This window comes from Anabrus simplex, chromosome 1, assembly GCF_040414725.1.
Source record: "Anabrus simplex isolate iqAnaSimp1 chromosome 1, ASM4041472v1, whole genome shotgun sequence".
In the NCBI taxonomy this organism is placed as follows: domain Eukaryota; kingdom Metazoa; phylum Arthropoda; class Insecta; order Orthoptera; family Tettigoniidae; genus Anabrus; species Anabrus simplex.
Window position 1 is genome coordinate 1,614,367,824 of NC_090265.1, and position 27,579 is coordinate 1,614,395,402.

Consider the following 27,579-nt stretch of genomic DNA (forward strand, 5'->3'; position numbering starts at 1 on the left):
AATTTCCTGCATGGTCCAATTCCTCTTCAAGCCAATTAGCTTTTTGATTTTCAACACTCATAATGTAAAAAATGTAAACAATAATCAAAACTGGATAATTAATTGTTAGAATTCTAAGAATTTGGAAAGCCAAACACAAAATATGAAAATCGAGAATCAAACAGAATCAGTAAAAATGTATGACACGGATGGTCTAGGGTTAGCGCTCTGCTCACTGGTACGTAGTAGTGTACAGTTCAGTAGTGCTGAACTCACTCAAGGACAAGGTGACGCAGTTGCATTCTGACTAATCCCCCTCACTTCTGACATTCCAACGGACAGCTACTCATAGTTACATGTTACTATCTGCGGCTTCTGGGCTTTTACAGAAAAAATATTTTGATAGTGAGCACCACAGTCTCCCCTCGATCAGCGGGTTAAGGAAATGGAAAGAAGGTACCAAGGAAGATGGTATGTTAACATGATAGTGGATTATTGCTGGATGTTTAAAAGGGATGATCTTCAATGAGTCCACAACAGGAAGAGCAGTAAAAGAAGTCTTGATAGGAAGCAAAAGCAGTACTTTGAGGGCTTTTGACCTTGTAGTAACACATATTTTTCAAATGTGTGGTGTTTTCATATAAAATAGTCGCTTATTAATAAAATGTAAAACTAAAACAAAATTTTAAAAAAATGTGTTTTAATTAATTTTTTCCAAAATGTATCACTTTTTTGTAAAAAAACAGTTTACATGATAAAAACAGATTTCATTTTTGAAATGACCATTGAAAAATACACAGAAATTAATTACTGAAGTCAACAATTTAAAAAATATATTTATGCAGGCCTGTGTTATTTTTGCAAATGCTTTTTAGCCTATTTTTTTTAACTTAAGGTCAAGATTATTATATTCTTGTGAATCAGTTTGATTCCTAATATTAGGACTTAATTCGAAGGAAAGAACAGGATATTGTATGAATGTTAAGCATGTGTTCCCGTACAGTGGTGTGTATTTTTTTCCAAGCCCTGTTTTCTTTTTCATAAAAGAGTAAGATATAATTTTTTGTTTCAGGCACCCATTTGTAACATTTTTCCATTTAGTATTTCGAGTCTCAGCCATTCTGGTGTATCTGCTATGTGGTGTGTTCAAGAGCAGTTTCATAGCAAGCTTTGTCACTGTTGTCTTGTTGCTATCCATGGACTTTTGGACCGTAAAAAATATAACAGGTAAGAATAAAAGAATTCCAGCATATCTCTCTCTCTCTCTCTTATTCACAGATAGTGATTCAGGTGCTAGAGATTAGGATCAAAAATTTACTTTCTTTCTGTGATAGATTGGTGGGACAGGATATAAATTCTGAATGCTTTAAAATATCCTATGGAAGTTTCTCGGTAGAGCTGTTTGTGTTGTATTGTTGCCTTGTTCTTTACTACGCAGGTGCAAAAGTTACGAATAATGCAGGTATATGGCGCAAGCAAAAATTTCCAGTCTGTTCAGTAACACATCTATACTGCTGTGCTAGCTGCCTCTGTGGATCCGTGGTAGAGTGTCAGCCTCCGGATCCCAAGATAGCGGGTTCAAACCCGGCAGAGGTAGTCGGATTTTTGAAGGGCGGAAGAAAGTCCATTCGATACTCCATGTCGTATGATGTCGGCATGTAAAAGATCTCTGGTGACACATTTGGTGTTTACCCGAAAAAATTCATTTAATCTCAGCCATAGACGCCCAAGAGAGATCCGGTTTACTCTGGCTGCCATCTAGTGGGCCTAGAGTAAAACGGAACGTCGAAATTGACGAACAGACAGCCAGATGGCGTCAAATCGAAATGTCTGCACACGGTAGCTGAGGCTATACGATTATTATTATTATTATTATTATTATTATTATTATTATTATTATTATTATTATTATTATTATTATTATTATTATTATTATTATTATTACTGCTGTGCTAATCACAGAAGGGGTAAGAGCATTTTCAGTGAAACAGAGAAATCAAGGTTGTTCAGCAGAGCTGTTACCACGTCGTTATTTACTGTGAAATAATTTTTTGCAATATACCTATCTTACAATAAGGTTGCTACCTTTTAGTCATGGATTCTGGGGCATACGAATAATAATAATAATAATAATAATAATAATAATAATAATAATAATAATGGCAATTATTACAGTTTTATGTTTATACCACTTTTGGTTATATAAAAAAACTATGGAAATCCTACATTTCTGTAATAGTAGAAAAACAGTTTCAGTAATATTGAATCTGCTATGTAATTTATTAGGTTCTGCTTAACCGAGGTGGTAAAGGCGTGCTTGGTTCATCCGGAAGAACATTTAAGAAACAAGATTTCCACTTCTGGAACAGCATATAGCCCTGATGTTCACTCAGCCTACTTCAAAATTGAGCACCAGGTTAATTCCTGGAGACAAAGGCGACCAGGCATAGAGCAAACCATTCTATCCCACATAGTGTCGAGGTTACGTAAATTTATGTAATTTCTTAAATTTTACAACCAATTGAAGTTCAGTGCTTTCTCAACAATAGCAAAACCAATCTGCACAAATATTTTTTAAATATATAAATTGTTTAATTCAATTTATAGAGTTAAATTTTGTTGTATGAAATAAACAAAGATAACCCTACAGTAATTGTATGAGTATGAACCTAACTCTCAAGGAATATTACAGACAAGCAGTGTGCAACAGTATAGTACAGTATGTATGTATCTAGTAGAATTATATTTTTATCTCTACACTTAAAATTTTGGCCTCATGCTTGGATTAGGCATAAAAAAGATGATATGTTTAGGTCTAATTTTAAGTACCGGAAAGGAACAAACAGATTTCAAATCGAATCATATATAGGTAGATAGGAACAAGAAAGGAACGCATAATAGATTTTTTTGCCGGGCTGAGTGGCTCAGACGGTTAAGGCGCTGGCTTTCTAACCCCAACTTGGCAGGTTCGATCCTGGCTCAGTCCGGTGGTATTTGAAGGTGCTCAAATACGACACCCCCGTGTCGGTAGATTTACTGGCACGTAAAAGAACTCCTGCGGGACTAAATTCCGGCACGTCAGCGTCTCCGAAGACCTTAAAAAGTAGTTAGTGGGACGTAAAACAAATAACATTAATTATTATTATCATAATAGATTTCTCTATACTTGACTCAGTTCAGTGTTTGTCTGAACATCATGGGGAAAACAAATTGACAAAATTTCTTGCAACTTAGTATTTAAATTCAGGGATATACAGAGAGTGGCCTAGGTTATATATTATTTATATTATTGTATCCGTATACAGCGGCATTGCATTTTAAGGGGATGAAAACAGGAAAGGTTAAAACTTCTCCATTGACATTAGCATCCCCACATGATTTGTGGGATGAAAATCTCAACCCCGATCAGCCGGGATTCAAACCTCAGCCTTTCAGGTGGGAAGCCAGCAGCTGTAATAATAATAATAATAATAATAATAATAATAATAATAATAATAATAATAATGGCATGCGGCCTCCAGAGAGACCTGGTGCAGGTCTTTTGATTTGACTCCCATAGGTGACCTGCGTTTCGTGATGAGGATGAAATAATGATGAAGGTGGCACATACACCCAGCCCCCATGCCAGCGGAATTAACGAATTATGGTTAAAATTCCCGACCCTGCCGGTAATCGAACCTGGGACCCCTGGGACCCCTGTGACCGAAGACCAGCACGCTAAAACCATTTAGCCATGGAGCCGGACAGCCAGCATCTAAGCCACAGAGATAATCGTGCCCCCGAAAAAGAAGAAACATGTGTAATATAAAGATTCCTATCTTTTATGTTTTATGCACTTTAAGAATAATAAGACTATTACATTTTTTACAAACTTTCAAATATCTCAAGATATATTAGTACTATCTAAAAAGTGTACATAATGACGATTATATAAAGTATTTTTCAATTTTTCAATCTCTTACATCTGGTACATTTTCATCATGAATTCAGATTAGTTTTTTCAAAGTCCATCATTGGCGAGCATTGTTGATGGAAATATTGTTCAGCTGTCATAATAACGAACTCGCTGATGATGTTGGTTTGTTGGATGTTTTTTATAAACTGAAAAACTGTGTGGTCATTATCCATTATTGATCAAGAAGATAATGAAGAAAACTATTGAAATTTGAAGAAAACCTCTTAAGGAATGCTCACTCAAAGAATATGGGAGAGAATTGTAAATGAAAGGGGTTGTCCATAAATGCTCTAATATCACTGAACCAGAAGAAAACAAAACGCGATGGCCTGCAGTGTTCTAAGTACATAAAACATAACATTAACATTTCACTGACTTACTATCATTAGTTGAGGTGTGCTTTGTGTCTCCTGTTGCCACTCTTGTTCTCTAGATGGCATTACTGCTGCAGTTATACAGAAGTTACCATGTTAAAATTTCAAAGACGTAAGTTTGAAGCTTTGATGCTGTGTGAAGACTATCTATAAACTGAAGGCTCATACTAAGAGGAAACAAATTTTTTGAGTTGTCAGAAGAAAGTTTTCTACAAAGATACCTAATGACCAAAGCCATAATGAATAAGGTACTAGAAGAAATTGAAATAGGTCAGAGGGTCCCATAGGTCAGAGGGTCCCACAGATTGAAACTTATCAGTGTCTCTAGTACAGCAGTTGCTTTTAGTTCTTCAGACTTTTTTCACGTAATTGTCGGTACCCTTCAATTCTCTCTCTCTGATTAGTGTTAATAGAGGATGGTTACCTAGTTGTACTTCCTTTTAAAACAATAATTACCACCTTGTAATTGTAGGTGACTATTTTTATCAGTGCAAGACAGGAGTGTTTAGAATTGTGCAAAGAGTTTCTGCTGCCATTGCAACATTGGGAAAATAATGTAATGCCTTGCCACAGCATACAAGAATGCTTGAAAATCATTCAATACAGATATCAGTTATATTTTCCCAGTGTTGTAGGAGCCTTAGAATGCACTTACAGAAGAATATATTGAATGTTGTGATATAACCGTCCGTTCTTTTATTTCTCAAGCACAGATCCATACTTTTAAATTAAATTCATAATAATGTTTATCTCGTATTCATTACATTAACACTTTTGTTGCCTCTTACTGCACATCTTTACGTCTTAGCTGTCTCCGCTAACCATAACCTATAATAAAGTCAACCATGTGTGACAAAATACAATTCCACTATACCGCTTTGAGCCTGAGCACTTTACATAAAGCAAAAAATGCCCACTTGCAAACACGTTCGGAAATCTAACAGAAATGTATTAATTTGTCTTTTATAATAATTGTTTTATAACAAATGTTGGAAATGTGTTTGCGAAACAGGGGATTTTTAACCAAAGAGTTAATAACAATTGTTAGTTAACATTTTAAAAGTAAAATTTAACATGGATTTGAAGAAATCAAGCATAGGATTTCCTACGTTAGATGCGTTTGATTATACAGAAATGTATACTGACTTTTTTCAGGTCTTTATGACAAGTTTCTGTGAGATGGGGCTAGTACGTTTTGAACAGTTGCTGTTGCTTTGGCCAAATTTTATTTCAGCAGCGGTCTTGCATTCTGAAAACATTTTTCAGACATTTTGTTTTGGCAATCTAAACTGTTATCTTTGGCAATGCTTAACATTGTGAAATACGGAAACAACTTCATCGCTTGTGTTTTTGCCGACAAAAAACTCATTGATTATTTTGGTGTTATATTTCTTGGCCTTTTTTTGTGATTCTTTGATTCTGTGTGAACTTTCAAGGTGTATCATCATTTACAGTGACAGAAAATTTAAGAGAACTAACTTCATATACATTTAGTTATATATCCTTCTTGCCATACTACTCAGTTTTAAAATTCTTTTTTCTTTTTCCCATTCTTTATAATGAGAGCAAAATCTTTTCAAGTTTTTTAGTAGGAGTAGAATTACCTCAATCGTCCTTGCCTTCATCATTGCCAAAATTTACCATGTTTTCTTAAAAGAAACACTTCATATACACATATACTACTACTGTTTCCCCACATCAGAAGAACAGCTCAAGGTAAAGGGTAATAAAATAGTGTATTAATATTAAGCTAACAGTGGTGCAGAAGACAGCATTATGTATTAATTAGCATTCTGGTTCAAAAACCTTTGAGTGGACGTTCCAAATTCAACCTTACACACACCACCAATATATATGCATTATTGTATACACTGATGAGTAATTGAATTAGTGATGCCTGACTAGTACACTAGTGTCCAAAAGGTAAGCATAATCATTAAACGAGGCCATACCACCTGATAGGAATGTCAGACTGATTGCTGAACAAATGGAAGCTGAATCACACACAATATGTGACACAACTTGTCCAAAAAAAAAAAACAGTGTCAGAAAGGTTCTGATAGCTAAGATACACCTTTGACAACAACTAACAAAACTTGGCAATGTCTTCCACAACAAAATATGCTGTTAATAGGGTGTGTGGTTACCCCTAACGGCCACACATACTTCCAGCGATGTGACATACTCTCTATCACATGGTCCAAGAGCTCTTGTGGCAGTCGATCCCATTCCTCCGAAAGGGCAATGCGAAGGTCTTGGAGGGTCCTTGGTGGAGGCTGACGGGATGCAATTCACCTCCGCAATGCATCCCAGGCATGTTCTATAGGATTCAGATCCACAGACCTCGCTGGCCACCAACACCATTCTGGTCCCATTCCACGATGTTCCTGTGGTTGTTTCGGCTACCCGGTTCTCTCCAGATTAATGTGTCATTCCCAGCCGGAAATTCATCCACCAGAGCAGCGCGGTGCGGTCGGGCATTATTGTCCATTAAGAGGAAGTCTGGACCAACCGCACCTCTGAAGAGTCGAACATGTGGTCTCGGTACCTCATCCTGTATCTCCGAGCGTTAACAGTGTTCCTCGGACCACCCATGAAGATGTGCAGTTCCGTACGGCCATTCAACATGATGCCGCCCCACACCATGATGCCACCAACACCATACTGGTCCCATTCCACGATGTTCCTGTGGTTGTATTGGCTACCCGGTTCTTTCCAGATTAATGTGTGATGGAATCGTTCTGCAAACTGAAGCAGGATCTGTGAAGAGCACATGCCTCCATTCATTCATGGTCCAGTTTCATTGTTGACGACTCCACAGTGCTGGAGTGAGCGGGACGTACACCGCTGGATGTCGGGCAAACAGCCCTGCTGTTCTGAGCCGCCAGTACACAGTTTGCCGGGAAACGGCAACCCCTGAGACGGCTGCAAGCACTGCCGACAATTGTCTTGCAGGTGCACTTCGATTTCGTCGGACGGTTAAGGCCAGATATCAGTCCTGCTGTGGGGTGGTTACTCTTGGTCAACCTGGTACTGGCCAAATGGAAATTCTAAGTTCTCATGGAGGGAACTAGACATTTTTCCACCAATAGATCTGATTTTATATGCTCTATAGGTGGAAAAATATCTAGTTCCCTCCATGGGAACTTAGAATTTCCATTTGGAATTGCTAGGCGGGCATTAATTCCATTGTGGAGTCTTATCTCCCGTATGCAGTTATCAGACTGTGCCTCTTAAATAGGCTTCTGATAAGGTCACCTGCATACACCCCAGCGTCAGTGGGTAGGGTCTGACACATCCCACTCTGACGACTCTAGTGTCAGACCTAAGACGAAATGCTGGTCAAGGGCAAAGCCGGAAAAACCCTACATCTAATTTTTGATCTGGTACTGGCGTCTCAAAATCGTCTCCAAAGCCTGGAAATGACACTTGATGGCACATTCAAGGATACAGCGACTTCGGTCTGTGTCTAGCCTGCTTCCAGGTGGCCGAGTATTCTACACTGCAAAACGGGGTCCAAATGGCGTTGTCGTGCCATTATGTTGTCACGTTCACCACGAGGCTACACTCCGCACATTATAACAGGGCAAATATGACTGAGGGAATATGGGGCACAGGCACTGGCTGTGTTTACCTTGTGGTTACGCCTCTAGTCAAAGCAGGGAACACTCCTTTTTTATACAGAGCGAACACGTAAGGTTGGTAAGTGCATATATTGTGCGATTTGCGGTCTATTTCCCGGTGCCCTGCTTACTCGTAACTTACGCTTAACTTTTGGACACTGGTTTAGTATGTAGAACCCCCTTTCACCCTGATGATGGCAGTAACGTGGTGTGACAGGTACTCCACAAGGTATCAAAGGCATTAGGGAGCCATACTGATCCATAACCGCCGCCCAGTCTCACATAATGCATGGAGATTTCTTGGAGCAGGGTCCAGGGTGCACAGATCTCTCTCGATAGCATCTCAGATACCCTCAATAGGATTGAGTTCTAGGCAAATATTCTCATGTCTGTGGGGACATTCATTGAACCAATCAGCCACAGTTCGTAAGCGATGGGTCAATGCATTGTTTTGCTAGAGGAAAAGGTTTCCTGCAGGATGCTGGAGGCAAACAAATGGGTGGACTTGGTCAGGCATCAGGTTCCTGTAACGTTTGCCAGTGGCAGATATACCATGTGTCCTATTTAATTCCATTTGATCCTTTGAACCATCTGGTACCTCAACTGATCTGAGCAGGCAACCTTTTTTTCCCTATACTTCAAATGTCCAAAAGCGGTGTTCCTTTGCCCATGTCAATCATTGTGCCTTCTGAAGTGCAGTGAGCAGAGGTACCCCTGTGGGATGGGTACTCCTGTATCCTATTGCGAGGAGATGGTTCTGGATGGCATAGCTGCTCACACTTCATTATTGTCGAGCATTGAATTTGCTAGTGATCTGCAGCACTCTCACTCTAGACCCGTTTTTCACATTTCATTGTCAACATGTTGTACTTCACGGCATTTGATCCTGGTCGTAGTGGTGGTATCCATCGAATCCACTTACTCATGAAACACTCTTGACATGGTGGCCCTTGCAAAGTCTAATGTCTTGCACGACTTCGGAGATGGAGTAACCCATACGCCAGGCACCAATAATCAGGCCTCAGTCAAATGCACAGAGATCTTATGTCTTGCCCATCCTGTGATCATCTGGTATTCGCATGGCCAGTACGAGGTCTGACAACATCGCAGTCATGTGCTACACTGTACTACTACGTTTACCAGGCCGACCACAGTGCCATTTTGGCAAAACGGCAATTATCTTTAATTCCATTGCTCATTTTTACATAGTATAAAATTAAGTCCTCAATCCTGCCTGTTTGTTTGTTTGTTTGTTTGTTTGTTTGTTTGTTTGTTTGTTTGTTTGTTTGTTTGTTTGTTTGTTTGTTTGTTTGTGATGGCTAATCTTGAGAACCACTGGATGGATTTTGATGCAGTTTTTACCATTCTATAAAAGATTTTATTGAGAAATGTTTATGTATAAAAACGTTCATCTCATGACCAAAGGAAGCTGAGCAATAACGATTTCAGTGAAGCAGTTGAAGAAAAAACTGCTGACCATGCGCCTTTTTAGTTTGCACTAGTTAAACTGTTACAGATGCATCTATACTATGAGTGTAAGAATTGTTCAGCGTAGAACATTGTACAATAAAGTCCGCGACAGCATGTATCGAATAGTCCACTAAGGGTTTTTATGTTACAGTTTGTGGTAAAAAAATTTAGGCACAACTTTTTAAGTTAATCCATTAATACTTATCAAAATGAGTTGTTTATTCACCTCCAATAACTAATGTAGGTTAAAATGTAATTCACAGTATGTAATTTTCATCTTTTTCTTTTTTTCTTAATGTTCTATATGCTATTTGTTTGGGGCGACGACCTATGGAGATCTTTTGCCCCTACTTGCACCATATGCGAGGAACCTGCGTGTATTATGTAAATGGTGGAAGGGTAAAGTGTTGAATGGGAGGAAAGGAACATTAAGGATGCGGCAAACACCCTGTCCCCAGGCCAGGGATATTAATCATTTATAATTTAAAACCCCTGACCCGGTCGAGAATCGAACCTGGGGCTGCTGGGTGACAGGCGGACGCTTTGCCTCCTTCATCGCGGGGCCGGATAATTTTCACCTATACTTTAGGAGATATCGTCATTGTAATTTTTTAGTGCAACCTTCCTTCTGATGTGGAAATGTGAATGACCCACTTCAGAGCAAGTGAGTAAATTGCAAGCCGGTGGGGGAGCATCTCTTCCAAGCTATGTTATGTGAGTTACGGGCTGTCCTTCACTGCACATACATTGTGAGTCTCTGCAGAAACCCCACTTGAACAATTTGTCGTTGCTACTCCGGTGCAGATATGATTCAAGATCTTCCATGTAACCCACTCTTGACTGGGGCCAGGAGGCAGCTTTTTGATCTTTTTCACCAGGTGCTGGTATCTTGCCGACCACTTTGTGATCCTGGCTGATTCTGGGATGATCTCAATTAGTGATGTAGTTGCCAAGAGGCTTTTCCTAGATCTTAATCTCCTTCTTGGCAACTGATGTCTGTGAAGTGGGTGTCACATATCTTGGATAATTTTTTATCAATTTCCACTTCAGCTGCAACTTCAGCTCTTGTTGTTGGTGGAGCTTTACTTGGCAAGATATACAGGGTTATTCACCTAACATGTTACACAGAAGTAACTTCTAAACCATTAAAGATATCGGGATTCTGTTTTCATATTCCTAAATGGTACCCAGGCCCTTGTAAAATAACGTGCTACTTAGACTCATGGGGTGATTAATAACCGAGATATTGATACTACCTCCATATTTTTAAATGGAACGGCACAAATTCATACAGGTGGCCTAAAAGTTCAACTGCGTACAAGTTCAAATATGTAAGTATTTTCAAAATCGGACAATTACTTTTTGAGATATAAATAAGAACAGCATGCGCGGTTTTGCTGCCGCATTAGACGGCATGAGTCGGGCATGGACATATTGTGGCGCAAGTTGCTTCCTGGCCTTGATTCCAACGACAGAACGGATACCAGGCATGTACTGTAAACATAATGTGATGCACCGTAACATACCCTGGGTGTGCAACGTTATTGTATGACTGGCGAACACACAGCGGGGAAGGGAGATTAAAGTTGTATTGTTTTGTTTTGATATGTAATAGGTTGCGCTCAGTTTAGCGTTTTTTCTGACGGATCAAAATGGGAAGGATTTTGAAAGGAAGTCGGCCGTGGCCTATCACAAAGGTACCTATCCGGTTTTTGCCTGGTGTTGAATATGGGACACCATGAAAATCACTTTCAGGTTAGGTGAGGCAGGACTCGAACCTACGCTCTCCCGAATGCATGCTACTACAGTCGCGCTGGAGCTCTGCAGAGATTAATGCGTGTAAAATAAAACATAAATAATAGTGTTGCTGCCATCTCACCACGATCAGCTCTGACCATTTGCTTTTCTAGAAGGAGGTCTTCCGGTGTTTTGTGTTATGTTTATTTCTCAACTCATAGAGTAGTATGAACTGTACACTAAAACCAGTGACAATTATAGCTTTCGTTATGTTCCTTTCAAGGCAAAGTACTTATTCTATTCCTTTTAAACAAATCAGCTCTTTCTGTCCTGTCATGTGTTCGCCTGTCATACACACTTTGCAAACCAATCACGTGTGTACGAGGTGCTTACATGCTTGGTATCCGTTCTGTGGCTGAACTCACTCCCAGGAAACTGCTTGCGCCTCAATATGTCCTTGCCCGACTTCACGCCGTCTAATGCGGCACGCAAATCAGCACTTGCTGTTCTTACTTATATCTCAAAAAGTAATTGTCCGATTTTGAAAATACTTACATATTTGAACTTGTACGCAGATGAACTTTTAAATCAGCTGTATGAATTTGTGCCGTTCCATTTAAAAATATGGAGTTAGTATCAATATCTCGGTTATTAATCACCTCATGAGACTAAATAGCACATTATTTTTAATGGTTTAGAAGTTATTTCCGTGTAACATGTTAGGTGAATAACCGTGTATAGATCATCCATTAGTGTTGATTTATGACATCACCGAGCTTGATAGCTGCAGTTGCTGAAGTGCGGCCAGTACCCAGTAATCAGGAGATGTGGGTTCGAGCCCCACTATCGGCAGCCCTGAAAATGGTTTTCCGTGGTTTCTCATTTTCACACCAGGCAAATGCCGGGGCTGTACCTTAATTAAGGCCACGGCCGCTTCCTTCCACTTCATAGGCCTTACCTATCCCATCGTCGCCATAAGACCTATCTGTGTCGATGCGACGTAAAGCAAAAAATATATATATATATATGACATCTGCATGGAGTGGCACCAAACTGCAGATGTATCAGATGTATATTCTCTGGATGAGAAACACATTGCCTGGGCACTTGCTCTTAGGATGGTAGCACGTGCTTTCCATTTGGAGCCAATTAATTTGTGAAGGAGGCTGTTGCGGGCTGTGACTTTTTGCTTGGTGTTTTCATAGTTCCGCTGAAAAGAGAGTGTTCTGTCAAGGGCTACACCAAAATATTTAGGAATTTTTCAGTTTGTTTTACGTTGCACCAACACAGACATATCTTATGGCGACGATGGTATAGGAAAGGGTTAGGAGTAGATAGCAAGCAACCATGGTGTGAAAGTGAGAAACCACAGAAAACCATCTGCAGGGCTACCGACAGTGTGTTCGAACCTACTGTCTCCCAAATGCAAGCTGACAGCTACATGACCCAAATCGCGAACCCTCTCGCTTGATATTTAAGAAAATCAGTGTTCCAACCTAGTCCCATTCCATGTAACATTTAACTTTCTCCTGACATTTGAGTTCTGGGGATACAAGGCGCACACTGAGTTCTTTGGTGGGTTGGGTTTTGGCTGGAATTCATGATAATGTTTACAGAACAGTTTTAGAGCACCTGTGCGTTTGTCATCATTGAAATGTTCTCCTTGAACTTCCAAAGCTAAGTCATCAGCATAAATAAAGTACATAGTACCACAAGGATTTGTCTGATCATTGGCATAGATGGTAAAAAGTGTGGGTGCCCGAACACTTCCTTGAAGCAGGCCATATCTTTGCAGTCTTTCTCTACTTCGCTTGTCCTAGAATTCAACAAAGAATCTTTCTATTTTACTTACTGTTTTCTTCAGATGGTAATCTTAGGTAATGTTGTACAATTTCAGATACAAGTCTTGATAGGTAACTGTATCATATGCCACTGTAATATCAACAAATGCAACTCCCATTGCTTTACCTAGTTCAAAGCTGTTTTCTATATGGTGGACTAAATTCGGCACCTGACCAGTACATGGTCTGCCCAGTTGGAAACCAGCCTGCTGAGGGATAATTGCCTCATTCTGCTTGCAAGAGCCCAGAACTGTTCATTTATATCTGTTCTATTCTTGTGTTATTACTTTTGAGAACTTTTATATGCACTTTTCAGAACAGCCTTACTTTAATGAGTGTATTTCTTTTTCTTCTTCAACCTGGCCTCTTTCCTTTATGTTGGTATATTAAGATACTAGTTCAACTTTCTGATGATACCTTTGTTGGTTAAAGTATCTACAGTCTGAAATTTGTCGCTTAGTAACTCCTGATTTTCTACAATTATTGCCCCATCGTTTTGATTTTCCATGTCACCAAGAACTCCTTTGTTGTTTGTGTTGAGTTCCGTATCTTCTGTAATGGCTGCTCCACTGTTTTTGGTCTCTGTATCACAAAGTAGTCCTGTGCTGTTTATTTTGGGCTGTAGCCTATATCTTTTTGCAAATGAACAGTTTCAGCAGGAGAAAAGCTTGATAAAATTAGAGAGATGAGAAATATTACAGAGGAAAAACCTGCTCTCATCAGTCAGAATGTGCTTTCCAGGTACAATGCCTGTTTTACCCAGGAAGGAAGACACTTCCAGCATCTATTATAAGGTAAGATTGTATTGTATACACAGTAATTGAAGCAGGGAGTCCAGGTAAACGCATCAGTCAAAGTGAAGACTTCTGTTGACTTGTATGTGAGGCTGCAGGCACTTCATTTATGAACTTACTTTACACTTTTCAAGATTGGTTGTGCTGCGCTGAAAGTCTCCCAAGTTACTTCGTATTGAACTCTGTCTTGTAACTGTCAATGCTTGGCTTTAATTCTTGCTCCAGTTATTTAATATGCTCTGTAATACATCAGATGATTTTTCTACTATTAGTAATTTTAAAATTTGGCCTATGCAATTTCACTCCCTTTCTTAGATGCTTTGCTTACTTTGCTAGTGAATATTGAATACCGTACTGTACTTCTAATCTGTATCATTTCTAATGCCCACAGTTCCCTTAGCCTTTATGCTTGCTTATCGTATGTCTTCCATGTTTGCTCTTGACCTTTTCTTAATGAATAGTACTTTTTTTTAAGTCAAATTTTATTTGGGTTTGTTTCCCTTTTTTTAATGTTTTTTTAATATGTTCATGGTGTGTCCCTTTTAATAATAGATTTTGGTAAATTCAAGATTGTATTAGTGACCTCTAAGATTCAGTATATTATAAAATTATTCTTTTAATTGGTCTTCCAAGTTAGTGTTTATGCTCTACCTACCTTACAAACCATCACTCTCATTTTTATTCCGTATTGAAAACAGCGATCTCACTTAGTTTACAAAAGGAGCATATTTATTACCCCACCTATTCAATACAATAAATACCACGTTATGTGGTTAAATAAAAATAGAAATTCTAAATTTTAAGGGGACATGTTTCACCCTTCTTTTATTATTGCATCATCAGCCTTATTTAATCTTAAAACGAACATTATTTAGAGGACATTGACATTTATAATTTATAAAAATTGAACTGTGATTTCTTAAGGTTAAAAACACTAAGGAATAGTAGTTATAAAATATGATGTTGAGATATGACATATACAACACATAATACCAACATAATAGTCCGTTATTGGACATTATAAATTTTCCAGCTAACTCATTCTTGGTTGCCTGCGTTTCACCCTCGTGTGCTAAGTTGGGCTCATCAGTTGGGACCTAGCACACCTCCCAAGACGCAAGGCTAGTGTATACCGTGGAGGCCACTGCATAGGCTACTTGAAGCCACCAGCAGTGCCAATGCACTATGAGAGCTATGTCTCATTTCCAAAAAATTTTTGATGCCTGCCTGGCAATCAGATGATATAGATGTTGATTCCCATAGGGAACTTAAAATATTTGTCCTGAATGAGTAAATTTATAATACCAACATAATGGTAGCAGACAGAAAATCGAAGCTGTCTGTCTGGCAGTAAGCGCTACACCAGAAGCCAATTTCGGCTTAAGTACAGCAGACACTGTGTAGTATTTGTTAGTTACACCAACAATGTTTAGCAATAGGCAATAGAACTGTAGATACAGCAACAAAAACATAAACTTTTCTTCCATTTCTCACTGTGTAACAGCCTTGAAACTAGTTGTACATGCAGAAAACAAAGCTGATACTCAAGATAATCCTGACTCAATTTTTCCAAAAATGTTAGTTTGCTTGGTGTGTTTAACATGGTGGTATAGATCATTATAACAGAACTTCTCTTCACTCTGTGACAAATTGGCAGCTGGTAAACATATTTGTATATACATCATCATCGTCGTCGTCATCTGTATCATCCATTTCCCTCACCCAGTTCCTGCCGGGTTGGGATATTTATAGCACCTTTCCATCTTCCTCTATTTCATTTCACTGGCATGAACTTTATTTTCCTGTCCTTTTTTCAGTGTCCAGGCCTCTGCTGCTTATGTCAGTATTGGGCAGTAGTACCTTCTTATCACTATTGTTCCTCCTTAACTGTGTTCCAATCCAGGTTTCTTCTAATTATACTATTCTGGATTGTTATCAACTGCCTTAGTCTGGGTCTCCCTCTTGTCCTTCCTCGTATCTGGGTCTCCATCATCTGCTGTAGCATCTTTACCTCTTCCATCCTCTTAACATGTCCAAACCATCCAAGTATATCCAACCATTCTGTTGTAAAGCTTTTCCATTCTGATTTCCTTCCTGACATCCTCATTTCTTATTTTGTTCTTTCTTGTCTTTCTTATCATACTTAAAAATTTCATTTCACTGGCATGGACTTCATTTTCCTGTCCTTTTGTCAGTGTCCAGGTCTCTGCTACTTATGTCAGTATTATACAGTAGTACCTGTTACACATTACCTCTTTACACTTCCTTCCTCCACACCAGGTTTCTCACATTCTGGTAGAATGCATTTCCCTGTTGAATCCTTTTACTGATCTCCATGTCCAGCCCTGCGTGTTGCATGAGTTTGCTTCCCAGATACTCTAATCTCTCCACAATTTCAAGGTTTGGTCCCTATACAGCAATTGTAGACCAACAAGTCCTGCTGCTTTCATCATTTACACTCACAATTCATCCAATCCCACTGATTTTTCTTACTTTCATTAGTTTGACAGCAGTTTTCGCCTCTTCCATTCTGATTTCACTCTCAGATTTTGTCTCCTCACTCTCTACCTCTGTCATCTCGTCTACATCCCTTCTCACATTCGGGAGTTCTCAAATAATACTTCCATCTTTTCTTTATCTCCTTTGGTTGTGTTATCTCTCCTTTTTCCACTCTCACTTTGTGTAGACTCTTTCTTTCTCTTCCTTCTTACAAATCCATTTATCATCCTTTTACTGCTACACCTTCTCTTTCAACTATTGCAGAAATCCTTCTCAGCTCTTCTTATCTTACTACCTTCTTACACCTTCTTTTCATTTCCTGATACTTTCTTCTACTTTTATCCATTTTATCCCTCTTCCATACTTGCCATGCTCTTTCTTATTTTTCACTGCTTCCTTTACCCTCTCATTCCATCATGGAGCCTCTCTATTTTTCACTCTTTCAGCTGTTCTGCTACAAGCACTCTGTGCACAGCTTACAAATGCCTTCTTGAACATGTCCCATTCCACTTCACACTAGCCACCTCAGTTCTGGATATGTGTTGTTTCAATTTATATTGGAATTTTATGTTTACTTCTATATCTTTTTAATTTCCATACTTTTATGTTCTTCTTTCTTATTTCTTTCATTTTTACTACTTTTTCTACTTTCATTTTTGCTACCACTACTCTGTGGTCTTCATCAATGGCTACTTCTGGTAAGGCTGTTATATCTAACAACTGTCTACAATTTCTGAAAGTTTCTGCACCTTTTCCACCACCTGGGAGTTATATTTTAATATGAAAGCAGTTGATTACACCAATACAGTTAGGTAAATGAGAATCACCTAAAACCCATGCTTAACCCTTGCAGCTTCTTCACGTATAGCCAGCGTGTTGATACACTAAAGAAAATTGAAATTGCAACACCCAGAAGGAGTGGTGGTACAATGCTGCATTTGAACATGCAGGACCCGTGTTCGGTTGTGATTCGATGATTACACTTTCAGGTCCCTCTGACCGCAAGTTTGGACAACAATCAATACAGGATGTGCCCACCACGAGCTGCAATACGTTGATGAATTCGTCGAGGCATGGAGTAAATAAGGCCCTGGATTGCTTCGTGAGGAATTGTAGCCCATGCTTGCTGCACTGCACATGTCAGTTGTTCCAGAGTTGTGGGTGGGTGAGGACGGTTGGCCAGTTGTCGACCCATCATGTCCCACACATCCTCAATAGGACTGAGGTCCGGTGATCTGGCGGGCCATTCTAGGGTTGTGATGTCGTGGAGAGCTTATCTGGAGATGCGTGCAGTGTGAGCCCGGGCATTGTCCTGCTGAAATATCCCATTAGCAATGTTTGCCATCATAGGGACAACCACTGGATTGAGTACCCTATCAACGTACTGTCGAGCAGCCATAGTGCCCTCAACAAGCACTAATTGTGATTTCAAGTTAAAGCCAATAGCTGCCCAGACCATAATGCTTGGTGTTGGGCCTGTGTGCCTCTCGACAAAAAGATCTGGGCGGCCCCTCTCCGCGGTACGTCGGCACACACGATTCTGGTGATGACTGCGGGCAAGACAGAAGCGCGATTCATCACTAAAGACGACCCTATGCCATTCGTCAACCCACATCGATCTTTCTCGACACCAGGCCAGCCTTACACTTCGCTGTTGTGGGGTCAGGGAAACACCTTCTGCAGGGACACGGCCTCGTAAGCCACCTGCATGCAGGCGATTACCAACTGTTTGTTGTGTAACGTGGGGTGCCACAGCTGCTCGAATTTGCGCTGTTGTTACATGGGGTTCCATCCGGGCCATCCGAATGATGCGGCGATCCTCTCTCACAGTTGTCTGCCGCGCTGCGCCTGTGCCAGGTCTACGAGTGTGGGTACCTTCATTTGACCACTGCTGCCATACACGTTGTACTGTAGATGCCTGTCGGCCAACACGTGCAGTGACAGTCCTTAGCGATAATCCAGCCTCACACAGCCCAATTATCCCGAGCCCTCTCAAACGGCGACAGTTATTGATAGCGTGCTCTTCTCTGTCGTCGAGGCATGTTTGACGGGGAACACTTCACTGTACAGACTGCAAGTCAACTACGCTACACCAGAGTCCGTATACTGGAGTTAATTCCTCCGCGATCAATCACGTGGGGAGATCTGTAGCATGGCAACAAACCAATGGGTCTGAAACTTTGATCGTTTACATACCTACATAGGATCGTTCCATATCTTGAAAATCAACACAAACAACCAATGCCTTCATGGTGTTGCAATTTCCATTTTCTTAAGTGTATAATGCTGTGATAAATGTCTTAGAGCTGTGGATACTTATCTTGTTTTGGTGTAACAGAATTCATCATCATCATCATCACATCATTCTCCCTGTCCAATTTAGTCGTGGATTGGGTTATGGATTATTGATCTCCATCTCTGCCTGTCTTTCTACCAGTCTTTAATAAAGGCATCATGAAAGTATGCCACTATCTTCCTTAGGTCTTGTTCAGTTTGTTTCACCATTGTTTCCTGGGTCTACCTCTAGGTCTTTTCACGTGCCCATACCACCTCAGTTTCAATCGTTCTACTCTCTCTCCCACTCCACATACACCTAGTGTTTCTCGAATGACCACATTTCTTATTCAGTCTTGTCCTGATCAGCATACTTCTTAGGAATTTCATCTTGCTCACCAGTACCTGGATTTTACTCTCCTCTGTTGTGGTCATTACCCAAGCTCTATGCATCAAGATTGGTAGAAAGTAAATGATTTCCTTACATTGTATTGGCACTTCCTTACTCCATAACAGTCTTCTCACACTCTGGTAAAACCCTCCACCGGGCGAGTTGGCCGTGCGGTTAGAGGTGTGAGGCTGTCCCACTGTCAGCAACCCTGAAGATGGTTTTCTATGGTTTCCTATTTTCACACCAGGCAAATGCTGGGGATGTACCTTAATTAAGGCCACAGTCGCTTCCTTCCAATTCCTGGCCCTTTCCTATCCCTTCTAAGACCTATCTGTGTCGGTGCAACGTAAAGCCACTAGCAGGAAAAAAAAAAAAAAAAAGTCCTCCAGCTAACTGCACTCTTCTGCTTATCTTCTGATATCACACTCCTAAGGGTCTGATATTACCTTTAGTGGTCCCCTCTGAACTGTTAAACCTCTTCCATTCCTTGATCCTTAAGCTCTTAATAATCTGTCCACCATGACTTGAAATATAAACTTAAGGGACCTCATTGTACCTGTTTATTCTTCAAACGCATGCAGAAAGGTCAAGCAAAACTCTAGCTTTGTTTGTATCGACCTACCATTGCTGACGATGGCTGTACTGTGACTACATCATCTGGCAGTTAAGGCCAAATAATGATCTGTTCAGAGTATTATACTGCATTCCTTGGACATCTACTACAGAAGTATTGATCAAAATTTCCATCTTGTTTTAATCCTTGCCAATGCCTGGAAATGGCACACAAGGATGTGTAGAGAATGTTACTCTTGTCATTTGAGTTTAGTCCTTGAGTTTGTACAGTGGCACATTTATTGTTTTGTTACATGTGATATCATCTTGCTTTTGTAGGTCGGCTGATGGTGGGTTTACGATGGTGGAACTATGTAGATGATGACGGAAAATCCCACTGGGTCTTTGAAGCTAGAAAGGTGTGTATGTATGTTATTTTTTCTTTTAAAATAATTGTCAGTGATGGAGTGCTGGCACAAAATTTTAAAAAGAGAAAGAATACAAAGAGAAACAACTTGCTGAGTAACGGACATGTAAACACTTTATAGGAGTCTCAGCTCAAAAAATAACTACTTCATTATTGTATCTTCAACAACATGAGTGGAAGAAGAGTCTGATTAGAAATGATGCAGCTAACTGGCATGCATTCTAGAACATTGGTGGGGTAGTTAGCGTAGAAAGAGGTGAATAGAATTCATCATCATAACCGGTTTGCCCTTCCAGCGAGCCAGATAGGGTGTTTGAAAATGGGCATCTTCCAAAGTTGCCTATTCAAAAAGATTTTGTTGTCCATGACAGATTCCCAATTCCATCCTCTTCTCTCCACGTCTTCCCTCAGTTGGTCCATCCATCTTCTTCTTCGTCTTCCAGCTGGTCTTCTACCTGTTGTTCTCTTTTCCAAATAAGCACACATTAACCTTGTGCTATTCATTCGTTTAACGTGCCCAAACCGTTTAAGTCTAGATGACCTAAGTCTTTCCTCCATCAATTCATTTAGACATAGGTTTGATCGGATCTCATCATTTAGCACTGATCAAGTCGTGTCTTTTGGAGGGCAGTTCTAAGAAATTTCATTTCACAGGCTTGAATCCTACTACAATCCTTTTATGTTAGTGTGCAGGTTTCCAGAGAATATGTAAGGATGGGAATGAAATATGACTTGTACAGGATCTTTTTTTCTTTCTGGGACCTTGTCATCCCATAGTAGGTGCCTAACGATACTGTACAATTTAGAGCCTTTGGTTACTCTGTTTGTTATTTCTATCTCAGCTCTATTATTACTAGCCATGATGCTTCCTAATATCTGAATTGGTGTACTCCTTCAACTTGGTGGTCCTGTAGTTTTATGTTGCATTCTTTATTATGTCTAGCTGATTTTCAGTGCTATTGTTTTGATGGGTTTGATTTCATTCCATAATCATCAAACTTCTTACACCATGCATTTAGATTATTTTGCACTCCCTCCTCCGTTTCATCCCATATTGCCACATTGCCTGCAAACACCAGAGCCTGAAGATCTTTATTACTTTTTCCTTTTAGTTCCTTTAAAATGATATCCATAACTGCTATGAATAGATGAGGTGATAAGGCACTTCACTGTTGTACTCCTTTGGTTGTATTGAACCATTCAGAGTGACCATTTCCAGTACTGACACAGCTTTTGCATTTATTTATTTATTTATTTATTTATTTATTTATTTAACCACTTTAAACAATAAAATTTTAAAATGAAAAAAAAAAAGTAAGATACAGTAATTCTACAAGGAAATAATTATACGGTCAGATAAACTAAGATTAAGTTACAAATCAGTATGGCAATTAGTGTGATAATAGTAATATAAAGAGGAAACATAATGATGATAATGATAATAATAATAATAATAATAATAATAATAATAATAATAATAATAATAATAATAATAATAATAATAATAATAATTGAAGTGTATAACAGATTAATTAAAAAGCATTCACACAACATACACACAGTGACTCACACAACTCAGTTGTATATGTTCCCAGGAAAAACTTTCGGTAGGCGAATTTGAATTTTTGAGAGTAAGTAACGTGCCGATTGTCCATTGGGAGTGTATTCCAGAGTCTCGATGCAGTAACTAAAAAGGAATGATTGTAGGAATTCATTCGATTTAGTGGAATTTCAAGTAGGGAACCAGAATGTTTATTAATTTCATGGAATGCGGAAAGGAAAAGAAAATTAGAAGATAGGTAAGTAGGAATGTTCGTTGAGAATACTTGGTAAAGGAGTGTCATTAGGTGATAATTCCTTCGTTCATTTATGCGTAGCCATTCCAATGTTTTGAAATATGGTGTAACATGAGCGTCATGTCACAGTTGGAAGGCATATCGTATGAGTTTTGTGCTCGTTGAAGTCTCAAAGCTTGTTCAGCATTTAGATTGACCAGTACCGTATCACAGTATTCTAAAATTGGGAATAGTAGTGCTTGGATTAATTTTAATTTAAGGTTTTGAGGAAAAGCATTTTTGTGACGTTTCAGGGGATACAGAGCTGCATGAACCTTTCTACATACATTAGTTACGTGTTCATTTCAGGTCAGGTTCTCATTGATGGAGATTCCAAGTTTAGTTACGTTTTTAAGGTACGGTACAGCAATGATGTCATTGATGATGATTGGAGGAGGACTGATATTTCTTATTACATGTAATAATATAGAGTTTCCCGTGATAATACTTTGTGTTTTACGAGGATTTAGGATTGAATGGTTGTTTTTAGAATAGGCGGTAAGCCTTTCAATATCTGAATTAATATGCTGAACTGTTTCATGTAAATTGTAATGTAATTAGTACCCCTATGTATATAGCATTTGGATATTCCTAATAAGGTACTCTGGTACACCAAGTTTTCTAAGACTTTTCCAAATAGTTGATCTAGGAACATTATCGTACGCTTTTTCAAGGTCCATAAACATAATAATTAGGTCTTTTCCTCTTTCCAAGTGTTTCTCTGCCAACATCCTTAAAGCAAATATCAGATCTGTTGTGCTTCTTCCAGCACTAAAGCCGTGTTGTTCCTCTTCTAAGATAGGCTCTAGTATATCCCTTACTCTGTCTTCAGTGATCTTCTCCATGTGATAGGAGGATAATGCCTCTGTAATTTTCACTTTTCCTTCTACTACCTTTCCTAAAGATAGAAACTATCATCCCTTTTGTCCAATCTTCAGGTATTTTGTTATCTTTCCATATTGTTCTGAGAACTCTATACAGCCACTGTATTCCTGGTGGACCAGCAGCTTTAATCATGTCAGCTGGAACTTCATCAGCTGCTGACTTACCGCTTCTCATCTTATGGAGAGCTTGCTTTTCTTCTATGCATATAATTGGGATATCTTCTTCTATTATTTTCTGTCCTACATCCTCAACAAAGATCTCATTAAGGCCATTTAGGAGCTTGTCAAAGTACTGTCCCATTGTATCCCTGATATCTTTCATATTGCAAACTATATTGCCATCTGCTGTCTCCAGAGCTGTAATTACTTCTTTATCTGATCTTTTACTTTTTACTATTCCAAATGTAATTTTCATAATCCCTTTACTGTCTTCTTCCAGTTTAGTTGTAAATTCTTCCCAACTTTTCTCTTTTTCTTCCCGTATAATTCTCTTGGCTTCCAACTTCCTGAATCTATATTATTTTGCCATCTTTTGCAATTTATTGTTGTCTATTCGGTCGCTGTTGATTCTTCTGTCAGACTTAGCCACATCAAGAGCTTTTTTGGCTTTATTCTTTTTCATTATGGCTTCTTTCACTTTATCATTTCACCAAGATGTTCTGTTCTCTCTAACTCTTCTGCTTGTTCTTCCACATATTTTATCTGCACTACCAACCATACTTGTGTTAAAATCATTCCATTCTTCATTACCTTTCTTTGTGTCTGTTATTGGTATTTTAGTTCTGATTTCCTCTTGAAACTGCTGTTGACTTCCAGATCTTTTAATTTCCAGTCTTTAATTCATGGTTTTTTCTTCTTGTTTACTTTAATAATAGGTTTGGTGACTCTTAGATCTGCAGTGAGGAATCTGTGGTCACTATCAAGGCTCTCACTAGGTATCACTTTTATTTCATGCAACTTTTCTCCACTTGGCCTATCTGTGACTGTACTGACCATCCCAGCTGTATCTTGTTATCTTGTGGCTATCCCGTTTCTGAAACCACTAGTTCTTCACCAGAAGTTGGATTCGTGTACATAGATCAAGCAGAAGTTCACCCTCCTCATTTCTATTACCAAATCCATATGGACCAATAATTCCTTCATAACCTGATCTATCAGTTCCTACTTGGGTATTAAATTCCCCAGGTATCATTATGTTCTCTTCATCAATGATGTCCTCTAATTTTTCTAGGAAGCTTGCTTTTTGGTCGTCACTACAACTCTGCTGGGGAGCATAAACTTGGATCACAGTTTGAATCTGCTGAGGACTGTAGAATGAACTAGAGCCCAACTAAGAAATAGAAGCAGAGGTTGATAGAATGTTTTGACTGAAACGGTGAAACCTGTGTCTGCTTCAAGTGGTTGTGGTCATGAATGACAGTAGGGAAGCAGTTTCTGTACTGTTTGTTCATGTTGTATTCTTTTCAGAGATATCCATGTTAGTGAGATATTGAATCTGTAGTAGAGGAGATTCTGTGCATTCCAGGGTAGCTTATAGTTGACTTGTTACACAAGTGGTGAGTAATATGATTATTATAGTGTATTGAGTACAGAAAATTAGCCTCTCTGAACATGCAAAGCACCGGGCGAGTTGGCCGTGCGGTTAGGTGTGCGTGGCTGTGAGCTTGCATCCGGGAGATAGTGGGTTTGAATCCCACTGTCGGCGGCCCTGAAGATGGTTTTCCGTGTTTTTCCATTTTGGGGTTGTACCTAATTAAGGCCACGGCCACTTCCTTCCAACTCCTAGGCCTTTCCTATCCCATCGTCGCCATAAGACCTACCTGTGTCGGTGCGATACAAAGCCACTAGCAAAAAAAAAAAAACCACACAAAGCCTGTCGATTGGTGAATAGGACTTCAAGAAAGGAACATATCTGGTTTCCTCGATTAGTAAAATTGTTTAGGCTGTGAGAATGTAGCATGAAAAGTATGAAGCGGGTCAGGTGTAGGTAGGTAAGGTTTATTAGAAATAAATCATCCTTCCTCCAGTAAGAGGGGCTGTAAAGGTCGAGAATACATAACTTAGGCTGTATAATAATAATAATAATAATAAAATCATACTTAATAATTTTTTCAGGAAAATTCTTTAGCCAGAGATTATGTTCTCAGGTATATATGGAACTTTATGATTTTCAGAGAATCTCTTACAATCTGCAATAAGATTTTTCAATAGCATAAGTGAATGTGATGTGATGTGATGTGATCACAGAATTCATCATTTATGCCCGGTTTCTGGAACATGAGATATCGAACCTATAGCGGTATCAAATGGTTAACTTGTGTTTTGGCGTTGCACGAATGTATGATGCATCTATTGGTTCAATAAATCGCTTGCTAACTTAGAGGGCCCTGAGCAGGAGATATATATTTGTTAACTTGGTGGGCGCGTGCGCAGTACTTACTGTAAGTAGAAATGGTCAACATTCTAGAACGACCACGATTATATCATCGTCGGCCTAATGTTCTAATGAAGTATAGTGAAAATTAATTCAAAGACAGATTGAGGCTAAACAAATATACTGTCATAGGTTTGGTAGAGGTTACAGGCGACAGTTCGCGTCCTGTGACAATTTTCCATTGTCCCCTGTTGATCAAATATTAATTACGATACCCTTTAAGACTCAGTGCTACTGAGTCTTATCATTTTTGTATCGGTGACTGCATTCGTGTTCATAAAAGCACTGGTACCAGTAACTGAGTATAACAGATAACTACACATTTATCATAGTAGGCCTACTGCAGGCCTACTTGCATTGGCAGTTAACATATACTTTTATTGTGGGATTGTTTTTAATTAACGATATTACAGTAAAACCTCGTTAATTCGAAGTCGTTGGGACTCAAAAATCGGACTTCGAATTACGTGATTTCGAATTAAGCGCCAATTCGCAATTCAGAAGTACCAACCCTTGCCGCGTTACAAAATATTCTGAGGCCCGTTACTGCATACAGTTAACCTTGATTCACAGTTTATACCTTTCAAATGCCATGAAAAAAGAACTATTTCCAAAATGTATCCAAGAAGGTGCATTTACAGTATTCAAATAATAAACTCGGATATCTCACTGGTAAACATAACCTCACGCAACGAGAGAAAGAAGAAAAAAGCACGATTCAAAGACGAGGAGAAATCTATGCTGGCTCCCATGTGCAAGTGCTTTACTAATTGGATTACTATACTGTATGCATTTTAGATGCCTTGTATTTACACAAAAAGTACCCGATGCCCTTAAAATAGAACTTTCCTATGACTATCCTTGTACGATTTCCCGCTATGGCACTTCTCTTGTACTTCAGAAATGTAAACACTTGCCACGTCACAAAGTATTGTAAAACCTATTAATACATGCAATCACCTCGATTCACAGTTTAAACCTTTCAAATGCCATGGAAAACACTATTTCCGAAATGTATCCAACAAGGTGCATTTACAATGTTCAAATAATGCACTTGGATAAATCACTGACAAACATAACCTCACGCAACGAAAGAAAAAAAAATCGCACAATTCAAAGATGAGGATAAATTATGCCGGTTCCCCTGTGCAAATGCATTATTTTTTGGATTTCTGTATTGTTTGCATTTTTAGATGCTTTGTACTGGCATGGAAAGCGTCCGAAACCCTTAAAACATTGTAGCTTATCGAACTTTCCTATGATGAGGGGATAAAGTACCTCGCGTCCATGTGCATTGCAACGCACTACTATGACCCCCATCCCTCACCCTTGTACGATTTCCCGGCTGGCAATTTATCCTTTAAAACCATAAGACCATTTGGGCTCGCATTAAAATAAAGCAATGCAGTTTCACCGACAATGACAATATTGCTCGGTGCCTACGAATTTATTATATGAGCCACGTTTTTTCGTCAACTGTCGGCATCGCCAGTGTTCGCGGATTCTGTTTTCCCGCACACTGCCTGTTGCGTGATATTACGGCGTTCCTTAAAAGGTTGAATACAGAAGAATTCCGATTTCATTCAACTTAGCAATCATGAAGCGCTCTGTAGACCCACCGAAGCGAGTGTAAGTGCGGAAAGCTACCCCTCCACGTTCCGGAACACACGTTTTATTATGACGCGGAGCGGATAAATTTCGAGTTGAAATTACTCTGTAGCATACTACTGTTTTAAAATGTAAAGGCAGTTTCGAATTAAAAGTCTGAATTTCGGTAATGGGGCCGACATTGTACTTCGAATTATGAATTATCCATATTTCGAATTAAACAATTGAAATAACATGCAAAACTGTATCTCATGTTTCCGGGAACAAGAGCTTCTTCGAATTAGGCGGGATTTTGAATTAACCAATTTCAAATTATCGAGGTTCTACTGTATATTACAAGGAATTAACAGGTTATATAATTATGTTAATTACCCGGTATATATCGTTATACTGTGGTCAAACAATGTTCATGTTTTGGAATAACAGGGAATAGATACGGTATATTAATAAGGCTCAGTGCAAACTTGTTCGCGCGTAACGTGCTACTGGTGTGCATATTTCATTAGAAATCGTCAAACCATGTCAAATACTTCTGACAGTCCTTAAACACTACGAAACTGACACCCACGTCTGCAAGAACTAATCGAACAGCAATTTCTCGCTGCATGGCAAAAAGGAGATAATAGGAGCTGCACAGAAATCTCAAATGTGATGCATTTCTTGTGCGCATGCACCTGACAATCTAGGGAACACATCTAATGCACAAAAACAAAGCAGTACGAGGGTTGGCATGTAGTGTGTATTTATAAAACTTGATCAACAAGCCAATGGTTAACAGTTCGATAAGTTAGCTGCTATTCCACTGTGCAATGGAGCGAAGATTTATCGAGTCAACAGCTGTAACAAAGCAATAGCTATCGGACTATATCTCACCATTCCAGAAACCGGGCATTAGAGTACTA

At 39.2% G+C, this 27,579-nt stretch overlaps 1 protein-coding gene across 2 annotated transcripts in view; it reads left to right on the forward strand.

The window, feature by feature from the left end:
• LOC136858600 (uncharacterized Golgi apparatus membrane protein-like protein CG5021) overlaps positions 1–27,579 on the forward strand; it is a 106,768-nt gene that overhangs the window by 37,027 nt on the left and 42,162 nt on the right. For both annotated transcript variants that reach the window (XM_067138276.2, XM_067138277.2), the window contains exons 3-4: positions 1,052–1,206; positions 19,829–19,908. In XM_067138276.2, coding sequence (XP_066994377.1) covers positions 1,052–1,206; positions 19,829–19,908 — 235 coding nt within the window. The remainder of the gene's footprint in view (positions 1–1,051; positions 1,207–19,828; positions 19,909–27,579) is intronic.